This window comes from Castor canadensis, chromosome 6 (assembly GCF_047511655.1).
Source record: "Castor canadensis chromosome 6, mCasCan1.hap1v2, whole genome shotgun sequence".
NCBI classification, from domain to species: Eukaryota; Metazoa; Chordata; class Mammalia; order Rodentia; family Castoridae; genus Castor; species Castor canadensis.
In genome coordinates this window covers 111,761,840-111,782,252 of record NC_133391.1, presented here as the reverse complement: position 1 = coordinate 111,782,252, position 20,413 = coordinate 111,761,840, and the positions used below count along the sequence as shown (strand labels likewise).

The 20,413-nt window shown below is 40.1% G+C and overlaps 1 protein-coding gene across 3 annotated transcripts in view; it reads left to right on the top strand.

The window, feature by feature from the left end:
* Rasgrf2 (Ras protein specific guanine nucleotide releasing factor 2) overlaps window positions 1-20,413 on the top strand; it is a 254,789-nt gene that overhangs the window by 68,241 nt on the left and 166,135 nt on the right. For all 3 annotated transcript variants that reach the window (XM_074077198.1, XM_074077197.1, XM_074077199.1), the window contains exon 2: window positions 14,986-15,092. In XM_074077198.1, coding sequence (XP_073933299.1) covers window positions 14,986-15,092 — 107 coding nt within the window. The remainder of the gene's footprint in view (window positions 1-14,985; window positions 15,093-20,413) is intronic.

Below are 20,413 nucleotides of genomic sequence, written 5' to 3'. Positions count from 1 at the left end.
ACTGTTAAAATCCCACCCCTTTCTCAGTTAACACCTAAGGCTGTGTGGGGGATCTTGTACAAGCAGATGAAGGAAAAGGAAAGAGCTCAAGCTTGGGTTATAGATGTATCAGCTCAATGTGACCTGGAAAGACTGTGGCAACGGAACTTCCTTCCAATGGGCAGACCATCAGGTTGGATACCTTGCCATCCACCTTGAGTAGAAAGAAAAGTGGTGAATAGCCTGGATGGCATCCAGGGACTGGAAGGAAAAGGATTAGGTTTGGGATTAACAAGGCCTGGGTAGAAGCACATGGATACGCATCTGGGGTGACCAATGCCTGCAGCACCCACTAGAGACTCTGGTTCTGTTATTTTCCTTGAAGAACGTTCATTTTGTGTTCTAGCAGGTAGTTTATTTGGTACTAAATAACCAAGCTGACAAACTGACCTGGCCACTTTGTTTTAGCCAGTGGCTGTCATTGTCTACCCCAGTGCCAACACAATGAGCCTGTGAACAAGTGACTGTGCCGGTGCAGATGAAGGCTATACATTGGCTCAACAGCACAGATTTCTTCTTACCAAGGCTAATCTAGCTACTATCCCTGCTAAATGTCTAAACAGACAGCAATAGAGATCAACATTGAGCCTTTCTATGGAACCGTTCTTTATGCTGAACAACTGGTTTCTTTGTAGTGGATTTACTACATTTACTCTTCCATTTGGAGAAGCAGACTTTGCTCTGTGATGATGTTCTAGGCAGTTTTTTTTTTTTCAATTTCAGATGTAAAATTTCCATCTGGTCTTTTAAAAATATTTCCCATTTCTCTGTTGTGATTCCCCACCTGTGAGCATATTGTGACCATCCTTTTCTTTTTATACACTTTTTATAACTGCTTTAAAGTCTTAGCTACTAATTCCAACATCTGGGGCATATTTTCTCATGATTTATGGGTGACATTTCCATGTTTTGCTTGCAGTGTTTTCTGCATGACCAGTAACTTTTCAGTGTACACTGGACATGTAGGATGATACATTGTAAAGATTCTAATGTCTGTTCTTTTCCTTGGAAGAGTGTTCCTTTTTATTCTAGTGGGCAGTTTGCTTGGCTGACTCCATCTTCAAACTCTGTCTTCTCTATAGTGGACAGCAGTTGCAATCTTTGATAAGTTGGTTTTTTTTTTTTTTTCAGTCTCTCAGCTGTTGCTTTCCACTGGGCTCTTTAGAACTTGCCTGTGCAGTTCAGGGGTCAGCCAAGGATTTGAACAGTTTTTAATGTGGATTTTGGTACAGGCCCTCTGTGGTTCCCATCTCTTTTTTCTCCCTTATTTTAAATTTTTCTGGCACTTCTCAGTTATGACCTCAATTATTCCTCAAGGCAGTAAAACTGGTCTTCTGCTAGATTTATTTCTGTGCCTAGACTATGGCATACCCTCATGCAAAAGCTCTATAGACATGAATCTTGTGTAGTTCTGTTTTCCCAAGGATTGAATTTCCACTTAAATTTTGTTGCCAAATGGTCACATGTGTTGTCCCAAATGTACTTGTTTTATATATGTTACACACATACTATGTTTGCTCAAATTTATAATCATTCTGTACTGGAAGATTAGTTTGGTAAAAGCTACTCTGCCATTACTGGCATCAGAAACTTGGTTAAAATTTTAAACAACATTGTCACATGGCTCTCTTCAGTTGGTTTTATCACTGTTCTTTCACCAGCAATGTTCCCATTTCCCCATAATATTGCAAAGCAGTTTTTACAGTACCTACCTGAGAGGTGAAAATGCTGTTTAATATTGGCATTCACCTGAATTCTAGTGAGACTGAGAATATTTTCATATCCCATGAAAAATTCTGTTTTCTATTTTGTAATTTTCCAATTATAGTGTGGCCATTCCCATGGGTTTGTCTTTTTCTCATTGATTTGATATGTGGATTGTAATCAACTGTCAACTCCTTACATTGCAAGTAACTTCCCAGAGTCCATCTTACCTCTGTTCATGGTGTCTTTTATTCTACAAAAGTTAAATTTTTTTTTACATAAAATATATCCTTTATTTCTGTAACAGGCTGTAACTAAAATCTTTTAATGTTCTATTTTATACCTTGCATTTAAACTTGTTGTTTAAGATAAGTAGTAATCCTAGAAACACTCTTAAAAATATTCTTAGGGAAGCTGGCACAGTGTTGGGTGCCTGCAGTTCCAGCTACTTAGGGGGCTGAGGCAGAGAGTGCTGGAGCCCAACAACGAGAGTAGCCTGGGACCCTCTTCTCAAAAACAAAAGCAAAACCAAAGCTTAAGGAGCATGATTCTTAACTTAATTGTTCAGACGTTCTGATCTAAATACACTACAATTTATTTCACTTGTGCCGATTGTTGGAGACATTTTTACTGTTAATGAGGCAAAGAAGAATCTTGTACATATGTTATACGTAAGTTATATGCTTTTCAGTTTTCATTGTTACAGATTCCAGTATAAAAATGGGAATATTTTAAAGTCTGTGATACTGGTTGTCAGCTGTTTCCACAAAGATTATAACCATTTTTATTTCAATCCACACACTACACTTTCTCTGAATTTTATTATTTTTAAAAAGTTGCAATTTGGCCAAATAATCTTCATGTACAAATAGACTTTTTTTGTGGTACTGGTGATTGACCCCAGGGCCTCACAAATGTGGGTTAACACTCTACCACTGAGCTATATACCCAGCCTCAAATACATATTTCTTTGATAACCAGTGGTATTTTTTTTCCACATTTTCATGTGTTTATGTAATTTTTTGTTTGTGAAAATTCTGTTCTTTTTCTACATTTCTGTTGGGACATTTGGATTTTTCTCACTGATTTAGGGAACCTCAATGCATATATTAAGTACATTAATTCTTTTATAGTATATATTTGGTATGTCGTGAGCATATACCTCTTTGGGAATATGATCAATTGATTATTATTATTAAGGTTTCCATTGCAAGAATTGCTCATTGAATTTAAGTGTTAATAATTACTGCACCTAAGTTCCACAATTAGCACTTAAAATGCAAAAAAAGAAACAATGTTTTCAAGAATTCTTTCTGTCACTTTTATAGTGTAATGAACCCAATGTTTCTGACTGAAAGCCTTCAGTGCAGCGCTGCTTCCCAGCTAATTTGATAAGTGTAACTGATGATTTCCATAAACTAGGCACAATGTCATAAAGCTTTCTCTTTTAAAGGCACTACTTATTTCTTTACTTAGATATGCATTTTCTTTTATTCTCATTTTGATAAGGTATCATACAGTAAAAACTGGAACATTGAATGTCAAAGTCAGAACAATGTTCTAGTCATCATTTTTGCATTTCCAGTGCATCCTCTGTTGCACACTTTGATGATAAAATTTGAAACTATATTTTGGCCTCCGAAGATACGATGTGCTTAGAAGCTGTCTGGTTTTGTTTCTCCAGGGCAGGAATCCTTTTCTAAACACCACTAAGAGGAGGCTGAAGACATCCCATTCTGTTTTTAGATAAGTCCTCCAAATCTCTAACTTTAACCCACTATTGCTACTTGTGAACCACATGCAATAACTCTGAAGCTACTCCCCTATCTGCATTTCCCCTGCCCATTGCTGCTTGACAGAGCATATTGCACTTCCTTTCAGCAGCAGAGAAATTACACTTGCTCAGTTCTCCCTCTGCTAAGTAGTGCTCACTGTCTAGGGTAGTGAGCACAGCATGCATTTTCATTGTACTTTTTTTTTTCACAAATGAGAATATGGTTGGCAAATGAAAGATAAATAAAACCCAAAGTTTAAATAAGAAAGTGATGAGTGAAAAGGATTTGGAGGTTTCTCCTTTAGAACCAGTGAAGTTAGCGTTTTCAGATTAGTTTAAGAGAGGCGAGGATGGTGTATACATTGGACTGGTGACTCAGTGTAGTCATCTCATTGTAAGAGGAAACTATGACAGTGGTGACTGAATTCATAAGTCAGCTCTGAATTCCCAAGTCAGCCTCCCTGATCAGAGTTTGATGTCTCTCTCTAAATAAATCAATATAAGGGCTGAAGGGGAGTGACCCCAATCATACAGCTCAACCATTATTTATCTTCAACAACATCTGTCCCTATCTGGAGTGGTAATAGAACAGAAAGACAGGAATTTGTATGAAATTTTAACAAAACCTGGAGAGGAACTCTTGCCTTTCCCTGTAAGGTAGGGGTGATAACTTAAACCATCAGATATCATGCTTCCTTTTTATAAATTTCAACAGGCTTGGTAATTTATAGGCGCTCAGATCCCTTGGTCGATGTAAGTTTCTCTGTTGCAATATTTATATGATAGCCTTCCAAAGATTAGAAGAGCAACCAAATATATCAAGTTCATTTAGCCATTCTGAAAATGACAGGGTTTCTGACCTCTTACTGTCCTTTTCACTCTCCAGTGAGCACAGTTTAATTTGATTCAGTTTGTGAGATTTGGGAGTCAGACTGTGGTAGAAAACCACAGTAGGAAGCAATTAAACTCTTACTCCTTGAGCTGAATTTTAAGTTAAATTCTTGTGCATTAAAATATGTCTAATAGAAGAATATATTTTAAGGCAGTTTGTAAAAGCTGATATTACATCACAGTGTGGATTTTATGCATGCAAACACTTTATTCATAAGTTTAATTTCTACTCAATATTTGGCCTCTGTTGGAAGAAACCATTCACCAAACTCCTGCATGTCATTGAAACTTCAAAATACAAACTCTTCTTTGGGAAAATTGGAAATGTTTTCATCATGAATATCAAACAGCCACCAACCCTCCCCCCGCCCCAGTACTTGACAATCAAAACACTACCACCTCAAAGAAACAGTATGACCTGTTCTTAATTGCCGTGAGCCCAGGTATGCCAGTTCATGACTGCAGCACATCGCTTTCTTCTTTTCTCCATGCATTTAGCTCTTTTTTCTGAGCAAAGTAGGTGAAAGAGGAAAGAATGCTGTGGTTTCTGTTTTGTGGCTCTGGAAGGAGTCCAGTGTTCCAGGCAGTGTGGAGGTGATGGCTGCTTTTCACCACCTGCTCCAATTCTTCCTCTATTTAAGCCTAATGCTCATGCAGTGCCCGGGCTGAAATGCCTCATTTCTGTCTTCTGAAAATGGTTATCTTGATTAAAATCCTTTCTTGCCCTTTCACCATTGCTTTTGTTTGTTTTCTTTGGGGCAGATAGCTGGACCTGACACGTTAGAACCTCCTAGACCTCCTGGGCCTAGGATTCTGGTTACATTGCAATGGGACAGTAGACTTATGTACGTGTTGAGATAAGTTACAGGTCCAAGGGTAATTTAGAAGGTACCTATTTCGTTATCCATTCAGCATCTGACTTGCAGGATCAGAAATCTGGCCACATGACAGAAGACTTCAGAATGTTTCTTTGAGGTGCTGTCCATCTGTCCCTGGCAGGAGTCTCAGTGGCTGCAGAGAGAGAAGGGGTTCTCACAGATGTGAGAGGCTATGCTTTAATTCTCTTAATCTAAAATTGAAAAAATGTAAAGAACATGTAGAGTGATTTAAAATCTTGCTGTGTCATCCAAATAAAAGTTCCCCCTCCCCCCACACTTTATACATGGGGAATACTTTCCAAGACCCCTAGTGAATATCTGAAACATGCATAGCAGTGAACTGTATACACTATGTTTTTTCTATACATACATACCTATGATAAAGTTTAACTTATACGTTAGGCACAGTAAGAGATTAACAACTGTAACGTACCATAGATCTTAGCAATTGCACTATACAATTCTTTTTTTGTTGTTGAGAATTTTCATCTTTTCATTAAAGGAAAGCACTTAACAGCCTCTCAGGCATATTAAAATTTCCATCACTATTACTCTTGCACTTGGGGATGTTATTAAGTAAAATGAGTTACCAAGCACAGTGATAATGCAACAGTTGATTGGATAACCTAGGCAGCTACTGAGTAACTAACAGGTAGGTTGTGTTTATTGCATGGATATACTGGACAGAGGCCTGACACATATCCAGGCAGGATGGAATGAGATAGCATGAGATTTCATCATGATACTCAGAATGACATGCAATTTAAAACTGATGAATTGTTTATTTCTAGATTTTTCCAATTAATATTTTCAGACTGCTGTGGGTACCTCAGAAAGCAAAACTATGGGCCTAGGGGGAAGAGACTATTATAATAATACGTATGAAGCAGCATATGTTTTAGAATTTTCTGCTGTATATTTTAAAGAAAACTTAAAATGGTTTTAAATCTTAGTTTGAACATTATTATTTTGATCAACATCATTTACTTTGTAAGGATAAGCGATATTAGATGTAGTTTTAAAAATGGAATAAATATTTCCAACACTGGTATCAAGCTATGCATTTTTATTGCAAATGATTCAAATACTACAAAAATGGGATACATATATTCTTTTTGCTTATGTAGCTATTTGTGTTTTTTGTAGATGATCCAAGCCATATAGAAACGTGGTGGTAAGACCATCCTCCAGAAACTGCCTCTACTACCCATGAATTTGTTTCTGACTTGCAGAAGCTAAAGGGCCGGGGTTTTAAGTGAGCTTGTGTTCTCATGTTGGGTTACATTTGTTCTCTCTGCAGTGACACATAGCATACACAGCAGCAAACACATTATAACCAAAGCCAGAAAACTGAAAATGAACATTCATATTGAAACTACAATAGACACCAATAAGACCCCGAAACTTTGCATTTCCTAGGTCTATTCAAGGTCCTTGTAGGTAAGATCTAAGAATATTTTTAAATATTTATTTTTAGTTGGTAAGAAATGATTTTATATATATGTATGGGGTATAATGTAATGTTTTGATATATCATTACAATATAGAATGATTAAATCAAGCTTGTCAATAAACCCATTAACTCATGTACTTATTTTTATGGTGAAAACAGTTAAAATCTACTCCTGTAGCAGTTTTGAAATATATAACACATTCTTGCTTATTATAGCTACCATTCTGCAGTAGGTCACTACAGCTTATTTCTCTTATCTAGCTAAAGCTTTTTGATCAGCATGTACCTTTCCTCTGCTCAGCCCCCTCCTTCAACCTCTGGTAACCATTCTATTCTGTTTCTATGAGTTCAGCATTTTTAGATTCCATGTATAAGTGAGACCATGTGGCTTCTGGCCTCCTGTGCCTGGGTTATTTCACCTAGTATAATATCCTCTAGGGTCCTGCACATGACAGGATTTATATGACACATTTTTAAAACCCATTCATCTAGTAGGAGAAACCTAGGCTGCTTCTGTATCTTCATCATTGGGACTAGTGTTGCAGGAAACATGGAGCACAAATAGAAGAAAGAATCTTCAGTGAACCTGCCAACCTATAGTATCACTCTTATTGCTCTTGTAGGGGTATGCAAGATGATTGTAAGTTCTGTTTTTTCATGGCTTATGATAAAAAGATATATTTGATAACATATGGGATCTTTTCCTCCCTTTTTTCTTTAAAGCAATTTATCTAGAATCTTTAAAAAATCTGTGCTCAAATTCTTCCTCTGGATGACTACCTGGATGTGACTATGTTGTAATGAAATTCATCATCATAGATGGATGATTGAAGCAAGTTTATTAGGTCAATTACACTTCATGCTTCTTTACTGATAATCATTTATTCACTAGCTGGTAGGGGCTTTCTGTGTGCCTGGCACAATGCAAGCACTGAGGCTCTGGTAGAACAAGGCTGGCAGGGAAAAGAGACACATAAATGGGCAACTCTAAGATGCTGTGAGATAAGATGCATGACACTCTTGAACCCCAGAGGAGGGAGTGACTCTTCTTTGCCAGAAGATGTCAGAGAAGGATTCTGTTAGAAGAATTGATATTTCAGTGACACAAGTCAAGAAAGGTCAGTAGGTATTTGTAGGCACAGAAGGCACTGGGGATTAAAGAAGAAACAAACTATGTCCAGACAAAGAGATACACTAATAGAGAAGAAAATTAGTGTTTCTAAAGTGGCTACAGGGCACCAGGTACTGGATGTCAGCTAATTCAGCCCATAAGATATAGTCATCCATTGTGAGATTGGGGGATTTGTATCCTTAGGTTTTTATTGTTGCGTGAACATCAATAAAGTACCCCATAGGGTGTATTACACAACCCTAGATGGTATAGCGTCCTGCACACCTATGCTCCGTGGTATATTAAGCCTATTGCTCGTAGTCTACAAATCTGCACAACATGTTACTGCATTGAAGATGCAATAGACAGTGGAAATGCAATGCTAAGTATTTGTGTATGTAAACATAGAAAATGTGCAGTAAAAACACTAGGTGACCAGAAGTTTGTGGTTCATCCATGAGCACAATATCCTGTGGCACATTTTGCCCATGAGGAAACAGGTTAGGAGAGATTAAGAAACTTGTCCAAGGTCTCATAACCTGAGTTCCCACTTGGAGAAGTAAAGTTTCATACCCAGGTCTGAGGGCTCCACAGGCTATGCTTGGTGACAGCATGAGACTGAGGACAGAGCCTGCCCTTGGAGGGGAGCAGTATGTTGGTGTGGCTGGAGAATGGTATGCACTGGAAGAAACGAAATGTGGAGAATGGGGCCATTTGTGAAGGGCCAATCCAGCCTCCACAAGATTTGCTCCTAGAATCCGAAAATACCAGTGAAGGTTTGTAAGAAGACATGACAACTCAGAGATATCTTTTAGACAGAAAAGTCTGGCCACATTTTTTGAGATGGAAGGATTTGGGAAAGATTGGACACTGGGTCTCAGGTTTACCCTTACCACACTTGGAGTGCAAACAAGTGTTTTCCTAAAGTCCATATTTCTCTTTAGGACTCTTTCTTCCCAGGATGAGTGAAGAAGAACCTGCCTGTGGTTGAGAGTAATAAACTCAGCCCAGTATTGGTCTAGTGAACTCCAGAATGTAAAAAGTGTCTTTGGGTAATTCATTTTTTCCCTCAGTGCCTCATTAACATGTTTTATGAGTAAAGGGGAGCTTGTGTGTGTGTGTGTGTGTGTGTGTGTGTGTGTGTGTGTGTGTGACAGGAGAGGGTCTTCACTGGTGCAGACTGGAGTCTGGCATTGCTCTGGGCATTCCATTGACATTTCTTGCTGAACTATGCTATAACATGGGGCTGTCCCTGCACAGCCCCATGAGGTCAGGGAGTAACCCTTCCTTTCACAGTCCTTTCCAGCATGCTAAGGAATGGCCACACTTCAGAGCATCTGGGGAGGCTCTGGATAGCTAAATACAGGCTCTCTCCTTACCTAACTGCTGTGACTCCAACTTTACTGACTTCTGTGATAAGCTCGTCTTATATGGTGACCACCATTTTGTCAAGGGTAGAGTTGGGACAAGAGGACATTCAGTGAAAAGATATCTCCTACAGCTCCAGAGGGACAGCAGTGTAGAAGTTTCTTGGCTTTGTCATCAACATTGTTTTTGCTTTTCTTTTTTTTTTTTTGAAACTGGTATCACTATGTAGCCTAGGTTGTTCTTGAACTCATGATTCTCCTTCCTTAGCCTGTCAAATGCTGTGATTATAGGCACGTGCCATCATGCCCATCTTGTCATCAACATTTTTAACTCTTCACCCTTCTCTGGAATTTTAGCCCAGGCCAAGAAAGAAGCTGAACTATATGTATCTCTTTGACTTTCTGCCTTCTCTACCTACCTTGCGCCTCTTTATGTTGCCACACTTATGTGGGTCACCTGGTCCTCTTCCTGAGGGGGCTTTATACTCCCCGCAATGAGAGGCTTCTGTGTTGGGCTGTACTAGCAATTGGAATACAAAAGGGAGAGAGGTCAGCTGTAGATTGGGCAACAAAAATTGGGAAGTATTTCCCAGTGGTCATTTGTTTTACCCTAGTGATTGGGTGTCCATAGCCTATGGGTAACACATGCTGGAAGACATTCCTTGGCAGGAATCTTGGTAAAACCAAGTGGAAGGGGTGATAAGCAGAGTGAAGTCCTACTTGGACAATTTGGATACAAATGCACTTACAGAGAAAGGACAAGAGAAGGAGTGGTTGTGAGGGCAGGGTGTGGGAGGAAGGGGAGTTCAGCTTTGGACATGACTGGAATGCTGTCTAATAGGGAAATGTGGGCTGGTACCTGGGAGAGAATCAGATTGGAGGAGTAGATTTGGGAACAGGTGAGAATATTAGGAAGGAAAAAAGAAACTCTATGTCATTATAGATAGTGAATGTAAAGACAAACAAGGCCATCACTCCATTGTGATTCTTGCTTTCACTTCATCATGACCCAGAACTTTATAATGTCTCTTCCATGTTCCAGCAGGGGAACAGGTGAGAGGTCACAGAATACTGTCAAGGATGTCTGCTGCTATTTTCAACCCCCAAGGGGACCTGGGAAGCCCCAGGTCTGAGATATAGAACCATGGTACACTGAGTTTGTATCACAGTGAGGCTACATGACACAAAGGAGAATGTATGATGAGTGGCTAAAAATAAATTATTTGCAGGCACCTGCAGAGACAGTACTTAATTTTTTGTGGTTGAGCTGAATTTGTTAAAGGACTCTGGGAAATGTAAAATGTACCTCACATCACTTTTCCCATCATTGCTTTGCCTGAGACATGGCTTAACCTCTGGATGCACATTGCTAATGTAATTGCCTTGCTGTCTTTTAATGGTGGCTTTTAATTGGGTTCCCAGGCAGCAGCTACTGTGGAGGCACTATTGCAGCCCTTAGATAGATCGGGCTAGTTCATCAAGTGCTTCCTCTCCTGGGCATCTGGGCTTGGATGGTAGCCAGAAGTTACTGAAATGTCACCAATAGAGGACACAGTTAAAGTCACCTTTAAGCCACTGACTTGTTTTATTGAGTTCCTGCTCCTTTTCTCTCAAATTTAAATGGAGTTTTATTGTATATAATGCTAAATTCAACACCTCCTTCTCAGTGGCCTTTTCATCAGCTATATCCCTCTCGGGTCTTCCATCTTCTGCATGGACTATAGGTTTAGGAACTAAAGACAGCTGTTAGGTATAAGCTTGGGAGTGCCCTGGGAGTTGTGGTGGGTTATCTCACAGGTATGACTCAGAGTCCTCAATCACTGATGACATATGCAGGTAACCTGGTAAATTTGGGCTGGAACTTCTCTCTCCAGGACTAGGGGTTAATAAGAATATTGACATGAAGGTTTTTAATTCAAAATGAACATGTAACCACCACACCGAATTAAGCAGAACTGGAATGAGGAGAGGTGGGACAACAAAAAGAAATCTGTTCTTCTTTTGGGTCTCCCTTTCAGAGCAGGTTTGGGGGCCCCCAGATGAAATCTCAGGTGGGCCCAGCATATTTCCTGATCACTCTAATATCATGAAAAATTCTCTGGTCACATTTTCCTTGCAGACAGTCTCAGTTGGTGATTAATATTGCAGCCTCTGATTGACTAGTTTACAGTGAAGTCTTCTCTGCGCCTGGCTGGAGCTCACTGCAGGGAAAGACTTGCCCTCGCAGTTGCTTTTTCTCTGTCTTCCCTGAGTGTGGCCCAGCCTTTAGGGATGCTTCTTAGGTTTTGCAGGAGCCCCTCAGTTCCTGGGGTTGCCCACCAAGAAGCAGGGCCCACCTCTTATGCCCTTGGCACTGGGAAGGACTCCTCCAGCCACTTCAGCTGTGGCTCCTGGCTGTCCCAGGTTGTCCCTGCTCTGCTCTTTCAAGCAGCTTTCTAAGATAAGGGAGGCAGGCTCACTCAGGTGTGGCCAGTTTCTGTCAGAAAGGAGATGTTTGCATTTGCTTTGCCTTTGTGGGAGTGTTACTTCCTAAATGCAGCACTCTGCATTCAGCCTCCTGGCAGGCAGTTCCCAGTCATTGGCCTTCGAGATCCTACACTGGCCAGGCACCGACTTTGCAAAACACAGGAACTCTGAGCAAAGTGATTGGAGCACCCTCTCTGCTCCCCCTTTTTTGGGGGGACCTCAGAACACACAATTCTCTATGAAGAAATCTTTAATCTCCAAGAGTCTGACCATTTCAAATGTACCCCTTCCATGACCTTGTGTGAGTAAAGGTCAAGAATCTTGTGGGCTTGATAAAAGTGAGAGCACACAAGGGAGGGGTGAGGATAGGTATGACACCTAAAAAATTAGCTAGCATTTGTTGCCCTTAATGCAGAGAAACTAAAGCAGATACCTTAAAAGCAACTGAGGCCAATAGGAAAAGGGGACCAGGAACTAGAGAAAAGGTTAGATCAAAAAGAATTAACCTAGAAGGCAACACCCACGCACAGGAAATCAATGTGAGTCAATGCCCTGTATAGCTATCCTTATCTCAACCAGCAAAAACCCTTGTTCCTTCCTATTATGGCTTATACTCTCTCTACAACAAAATTAGAGATAAGGGCAAAATAGTTTCTGCTGGGTATTGAGAGGGTGGGGGGGAGAGGGAGGGGGCGGAGTGGGTGGTAAGGGAGGGGGTGGGGGCAGCCTTGTATACACATATGAATAATAAAACAATTAAAAAAAAGAAATAAAAAAAAAGGAATCTTGTGGGCTGCCTCCTTTCTATATCTGATATGGCACTTCACTATCTACCTTGTCACATGGGGATTGGTTTCTGTTTGTTGTCTTGAGGCAGCTACTGAAACTGGAACAGAAAATCCCATCTCAGCATTCAGTTACATCAGAAAGCCATAATTATGTGATTGTATGTACAAAATATGGACTGTTTGTTTAAATCTGCAAAGAAAATACAAATTGGTTACGAAATAGGTAAATAAACTGGTGGGGGTGGGGGTGGGTGGGGTGCAGGCGGGAATCTCCATTTCTAACTAATCTGAGGTGACAAAAAACTTTGAAGACCCTCTCTGTGCCACTTCCACAGCTACAAGTGACAATAGCAGTCCATGTTTTCAGATATAAAATTATAATTCTGACAATTTTTTCTATTGAGAGGCATAATGACCGTTCAACCATTAAAAATATTTGTGTGGTTTGATTTTTTACTTTACATTTATGTTGCCTTTAGAAATCATTCTGGTATATGGTGGGTGGGGGCAGAGTTTTTCAGTCTCTGTTGGACACAGGTGACAACCTTCCACGTGTGCTGGTGGTAGGCATGGGTCTTCGCTCCAACTTTGGGCACACCCCAAAACCCTATGTCCCAACCTCCTTGGGTGTTAGAACTCTACCTAGTAGCTTCTGGGGCCTAGTGGTTTCCCCTCACGTCCCATGTATTCTGCAGTGGCTTTGCCTTTCACATTTGTTTCTAGCACCTGGAGATTGCTCCCGACACTGCCACCACACACACACACGCACACATCACCCTCTTAAGCTTGGCCATGTATGGTTGCCTCGGTTTGCTATTTTTCTCTCAGTTTGGTCTACAACTTTGCCCTAGATCAGTTCACAGTGGTCAGGAGACTGGAGAGGACGTGTTCTAATGAGCTTAGAAATAAAATGAGATGGACGAGCATTTACTCTGGCAGCACTATTAGTGTTCCTGTGTCTAGCAGCTTGTTTTTAATCACTGTAAACCTATGTGGGCTACAGTAAATCTTTAGATGTTCCATCTGTTCAATTATACCTTAAACACATCTGAGATTGCGCTGAATCATCATGGCTTTATTATGGTTCACAAATGTTGTCAAAGAGCAATGCATCTTCAGCTCAGACACTTGTCACTTTGTTTAACCCAAAGGAGACTCAAAACCAGATGTGTTTCTGTGTATTCTACATGAGAATTTTCCACATCTTAACTTAGCTTATTCCAAGAATATTTGAAAAACAAATTCTACTTTGCAACTCTGGTTCATGGACTCTGCTTCTTTTTGTAAACACCTCCATTTCATGTCTATCTTTTCTGGAACTGAGTGGTTTAATGGACCAGGGTGAGTTCGGGAGCCTTGGTTATATGGTTATCTGTTCTCTGGAATCCTCATGAGAACCTTGAGAAACTACTTGTAATTTCAAAATCTTTATATCAATAGTATAAAATTAACCCTTTTGGTTTATGGTTCTATGTATTTAAACCTATATTTCGATTTGTGTAACCCTCACAAGGACAATGCAGAACTGTTCAGCTCCCCAAAACTCTCTTTATAGTCACACTCTCCCACCCTGGCTCCTGGAAAGCACTGACAGTATTTCAAGAATATCACACAAAAGGCATTTTACAGAATGTACCTTTTAAGACTGACTTCTTTACTCAATATGATGCTTTTGAGAGGCATCCAAGTGGCTGGATTTATCAAGAGTTTGTTCCTTTTTTACTGTTGAGTAGTATTACTTATAACGATATACCAGAATTTGTTTATCCACTCACCTACTAAAGGATATTTGGGTTGTTTTCAGTTTTTGGTGATTATGAATAAAGCACATATGAAAAAAATCACCGTTTATCCTGGGATAAACGGTGTCATGCTTTTTCTCTATTTAAACCCAATTCCTTCTACCCAACAATAACTTAGATTATACCTCTATCAATCAAAAAGAAATTTTGATCATGTCTTAGCCCCAAGGATGGTAATTAGATTTCCTTCCCATGTTAGGTGTAATCTGTCTGGGAAAACAAGTGCATAAGCAGTTGGTAGGTCTGCTAAGGTTTCGGGAAAGGCAATGGCAGCAATTGGATATAATTCCAGGCATATTGCTTTCCCAAATGGGGAGCAGATATAAAGTAGAATAGATAATAAAATTAACCAGTGTGGTGCTATAGACTTATGTGTCCCTGCAGCTTTATCACTTTCACCTTCCCCCCCCGCAAAGAAACAAATTTTTAATTATAACTTTAATATAGCCAGATTTGTGCAATGTTCTTTTTGTACTTGTATAAAAATACACAGTACAGTAGGGTTGTGGACTGACTCTTACTGAGGGATGTTATCTTCCAGGTACAAAGTCATTGCTAACTGGACTGGGAGTGATACTCCATTTTGCAATGTAATATATAAAATGCTAATGTGCTTTGTAAGTACATACCACTTGTAGGCAAATACTGTGTTATTATGCTTTTATACTTGGAAAAAATAAACCTAACTTTTTGTGTTTGTTTTTCTTTCCAGTATTATTTTACTGTTCTTTTTGGACATGAGGGTCAGAAACCACTGGAGCTGCGCTGTGAGGAGGAGCAGGATGGCAAAGAGTGGATGGAGGCCATTCACCAAGCCAGGTGTGGTGTGAGTCCTCCTGTGTGATGCTTGATTATCGGGTCTTGCCTTGGGGTTTTCACTGTTGCAAGTAGTTTTGGAAGAAGTACAATTTCAAGGTAGCTTGGACTGCATCTACAGTCACGTGTAGATAGTTAATTGATCTTCCTGTGGCTGTATCCTGGCTAAAGGTGAAAGGTAACAGATATAACAACAACAGCAATAATAAGTATTAGAAGTAATGGTAGCGATGATGGTGGCGGCGACAGTGATGGTAGTAGAAGACACTTGAGGATTTCTTCCCATGTCCCATGTACTGTTCTAAGTGCTTCTCAATTAAGGAATTTTTTCAATGTATAATTTATTCTCTCAACAGTCTGATAGAGAGGAATTATAATTACCACCTCTTCTACAGACAAGGAAACTGAGACCTGGAAGGTTAGTTTGCTTGCCTGAGGTTATACAGCTAGTAAGTGGCTGGGCTGGGATATGAACCCAGCTGAGCCCACCTTTGTAAACCTTGCCCCATGTACTCCAATTATAGAAAAAAGGCAGCAGCAACATCTAAGATAGAAGAGTATGATTTTACTTCCTCTTATGGAATACCAGGAAGATAAAAAGGCACCCACAGGTCTTCAGTGGAAATGAGAAATCTGAAAGAGGCGAGGCAGATCCTTCTCTTCTGCTCCCTATTCACCTCCTAAGTTCAGTTTGTCTGTTCTCATTGTCTCCGTGCTCACTGCCTTTTGCCTGTTCTTCCTTGGGCTGCCATCACTCCATAACTTCCTGCTCTCTAATCTTGCCCATCTCTCTGGTATTTCAGGACAAATCTCTGCCTTGACATGTTTTCTTTCTGTGCCCCAGAAGCTTTCCCTTCTCCTGTATATCCACTCATCTCTCTACCACCCTCTCCCCAGCAAGTCAGCTCTCACCATCCCCCTACAAATCACTGCAGCACCTGCATTCTGTACTGCATGGGAGCTACTTAGCAATTCGGGTTATTTTTTGTGTACTTCATGGTGATTTCACCATGAAGCAGGTGAAGATTTCACCATGAGCAGGTTTCCATGCACCGTGAGAATGAAGATGCACATTCATTTCTGACTGAAGTGCATTATAATTATGCAGTAAATAATCAGAAAATATTTCCAGATTGATTATAGAAAGAACAAAGCATTTTTTCTGAGTGAGCTTAGGCTGTTTTTTTTTTTAATTCCTATGACTTTTTTCTCCGAGAATCTTCTCTCTCTCTTCTCCAGTGGTCTCCCGGAGGGGTTGGCATCTCTTCAGCTGTTTTATAAGGATCACTACTCTGTGACAAGCAGCATGCTAAATGCTTTACATACTTATCTTTTTTTCAATTCTTCACAATAGTTCAGGTATTATTAACCCTACTTTACAGATCAGAAAACAAATATTCATGATCAAGTAGATTGGCCAAGATGTAAAACAAAGTTGTTAAGCTGAAGAGTTGTGATTCCAACCCAGGTCTATCAGACTTCAGAACCTTTATCCAAGGCTCCATATTGTTCTTCTCTTCCTCTCTTCTCTTTTTCTTTTCAGCTTTTTAGTTCTATTTGTTTCCTTTACTCTATTCAAAAGATGCAAGTGGATTAAAGTGAGGTCAGGGTTGAGAGTAAAAGATATTACTTGGAAAATATTTCAGTTCTTTTTCTTTCCTCTCTTCCGGAGAATTTTTCTGAGACTCATGGGGTTGGCATCTCAGTGCTGCTCTGTGGGTAGGGCCCAGGGCAGCTCCCCGTATAATGTCCCAGGCACACTGCTTGGCACCTTTATTCTGAGTGCTCTCTACCTGAGGGCTTTGCTCTAGTTAGGACTAATGCAGAATGACTTGCTGGGGAAAGGTCAGTTCTTCAAAGGTGAAGGATGCATCAAGCTGGCAAAGTAGAGCCCCAGGGTTATTTGCAGTCACAATCTTTGTGGCTACTTCTAATCCCTTCTACTTGAAGAAGTACTTAATTTAAAATGTATATTTGATGTAAAGCAGGCACAGTATTTATTTATTGACTCATTGATTTTGTTGTACTGGAGTTTGAACTCAGGTCCTCATGCTTGTTAGGCAGGCGCCCTGCTATATAATTTAAAACATGTGTATTTCCCAATTCTCTTTTTTCATTCCAGAAGAGCAGTCACCATCATAAGTAGCTTTCACCAAACAAATATCTTGGTGAACCCTACACAGTGTGAATTACTTTAAAGATGGATTCCAAGTTAGAGGTCTTTGTTTTTTTTTTCTGTATGGTGAAAACATTTTGTCATGTATGTGGACATGGTCAGCACTGCTAGTGTTTCACATATGATGAAAACTAGGGAGTATGTGATTTTGTCAGGAGACTTAAGAAATCACTGAAGTAAGTGGTTTTGATGACAGAGTGGTAAAAACATTTTTTCTTTTGGATTTGAAGATTTGGCCAGTTATTGATCTTTTTTTCTTGAAATCTCTGTTAGGCTTATTTTTCCTTAGACTTGATGCCTGGGACTGGGTTATTTGATGGCTCCTTTTAATCAGATTGCTTTAGACTTGGGTCTTATATCTGATTTTTTGCAATGAGATACTTCTGAAATTTTTGTTTTCTAAATCAGGGGGGATAATAACTTGGATCTCTGAAATTCACCCTGACTTTGTTTGTTTATAAACAAACCAGGAAGTTAATGATGCTGATTCAGAGAAAGGCTCAGCCATTTTTGCTTGACATTGTACTACTAAAACACAGTTAACTGGGGCTAGTTGACTAAACATTTCACCTTTAAGAGGACAGTCTGGCAGCACTAATTTGATACTGCTGCCTTATCAATTGATAATTTCAAAATAGTCAACAGTTACGGCTTTATTGAGCTCCTTTTTCAAAAGCCTTGAGCTCTTAATTAACTGATAACTATTTTAACATGAGACTGATTCTTTTCTGACTGCAAATCTTCCTACAGCGACTATACAGAAACAGACTGCTTGGAATGCCCTCTTTCAGTCTTTTCTGTTTTCCTGGGATGACTTTTCCATACCAGCCTGGTGTACTGTCTCTGTGTGCTATAAAAACCACATTGGCTTTTGTACCAGAGAGAATCTCCTTGCCATGGTTTGCCTTCAGAGGATCTTTGGATAATTTTGGGGGATGTCAGTTCCATATTTCCTCCTTTAGATCTGGTCTGGAAAAAATCTTACATAGAGTTAGCATTCTTCATGTGAAACTTTTACTTCGTTTAGAGCTTGTTTTATAGTTTTGCCCACAGGTGGTCCATATTCTAATTCTAGATCATTGAAATTTAAGATACGATTTACACTGTGTGGTGGAAATTACTACTAAGATTTGGTCATGTTTTTATCTGGATGAGTTCAGGTCAGAGCATTTTAATAACATTCGAGTCTGTGCTTATTTCATGAATGGTTTTCTACTTGCGTGTAGAACTCTGGACATTCCAAATAACTGGTATTTCTTTTTTTCTTGGCCACATCTGTCTATCATGGATGATTTAGTTGTAGACATTAAGATGTATTTTAAAACATTGATCCAATTGATTTTGAGTTCTTAGGGCTTCTTGTCTGAAAAGACAGCTGGTCAGTGTTTCATCTACTGGAACATTGACCAGGCAAAGCCTCAGCATTAAGAAGATGGTCTAGGTTTGGAAGAGGATTTAGGTGGCCATCTTTTAGGGGTCTTCCTATTCTGACCTATGCATAAGACCCACAGAACTTGAACTATGGCAGTCAGGAAGACAGGAGGAAGGTATTCTACATATGTAGGGACAGACAACAGAGGACTTTGTGGCTAACTGGGTATAGAAAGTCTTAGGTAGATTCCAAGATGGCGACTAGAGGGAGAAGCATGCTTCCTAAAGTAAAATCTTGGAGAGATGCTGGAGATACACCTAACAGGAAAAACCATTGAGAAGAGGCAAAACTCTGACTCCTCCACACCCCCAGCCCATGCATAGCATCTCCACTCCACAGTAAGTGGAGAAACCAGGAGGGCTCCTGCACCGCTGCCAGACGCCAGCGCCCAGATGGCTTGGGAAGACGCAGACCACAAGGTGAACTAAGTGGCACATGGTGCTCCCACAGACAACCCTGGGCCAGATTAGCATAGCCCCCTGGACAGACTGACCCCCACCCAGGGAAAAAAGAGAAACTGAATAATAAGCAATAACAAAAAAGACATGTAGCAAAGAGGGTGGGTGCCCTGAGTGCTGAAGGGGGACAGGGGCAATCCCTTACGGAACTGTAAATAAATAAACCAGACAGAGAAGGCAGGAGTGGCAGCACCTGCCCAGCAACCAGGAGTGGGAAAGCTTGTAACAGTGTTGGTGGGAGGAAAACTCCACAGGAGAGGGGGGAAGGCCCACTTCCCACATAAACTGTAAATAAACATGCCAGCCTGAGAAGGCAGGTGCAGTGTCACCTCCCCCAGTGTGCTTGGAAAGGGGAAAGCTTGTAGCAGTGGCAGTGGTTCCCGGAAGAACTCTAAGTAAACAAAGCCTGAGGGGCCAGGTGAGTGTTAAGCTCACTCCTGAGATCTGCATAAATAAAGCCTCCAGCAACAGCAGACTGACAGCAGTGGGCAGGTGAGCCACAGCCTCAGATAGCCATTCACAGAACTATCTCCAGACTCTTTTTTTTTTCTCTCTTCCTTTGATGAGACAACAACTGAACTACACCTGCATGCTGAAAAACTTACTGAAACTGTACTGCATTTAAACGTGGGACACCTTGTGGTGTTTTTTTTGTTTTTTTTCCCCTTTGATGAGACAATGACAGAACTACTTCTGAGACACCATCTCCAGGATTGGAGACTGAGGGACTAACAACAAAATTATTAAGACTGCAACTTTATTGCATTTGAATTTGGAGATTCTTTTTTGTTTGTTTGTTTGTTTTCAATCCTCTCTCTGTCTCTCTAATGCCTGTTTACCTTACTGTTGATTAGTACACTATCTTTCCCTGTTTATATCTTTGAAACTTTTGTTTGTTTTGTCTTTTTACTTGTTTGTTTATTTGTTTTTCCCTTATTTTTACCTTCTTTGCTTTCCCTCTCCTCTCACCCTTCCATTCTAAATATCACCATTGTTATTATTACAAGCTAGAAAATACTTAATTGCACACAGTACAGGGATAGCAACAATACCAAGGGCAATGATGGGAAGACAGAAAAAACAGGGAAACCAGTTTCCCCACAGCAAAAAATTAGTACAGGAACCAGAGGGAAATGAAGAAAACAGATACTCATATCCAGACTCCAACAAAGCAACCTATGCCAAAGAACTCAATGAAGCCCACAAGAATAATCTGAAAGAAGAAATCTTCAAAGAAATCAATGAAAATTTTATAGAG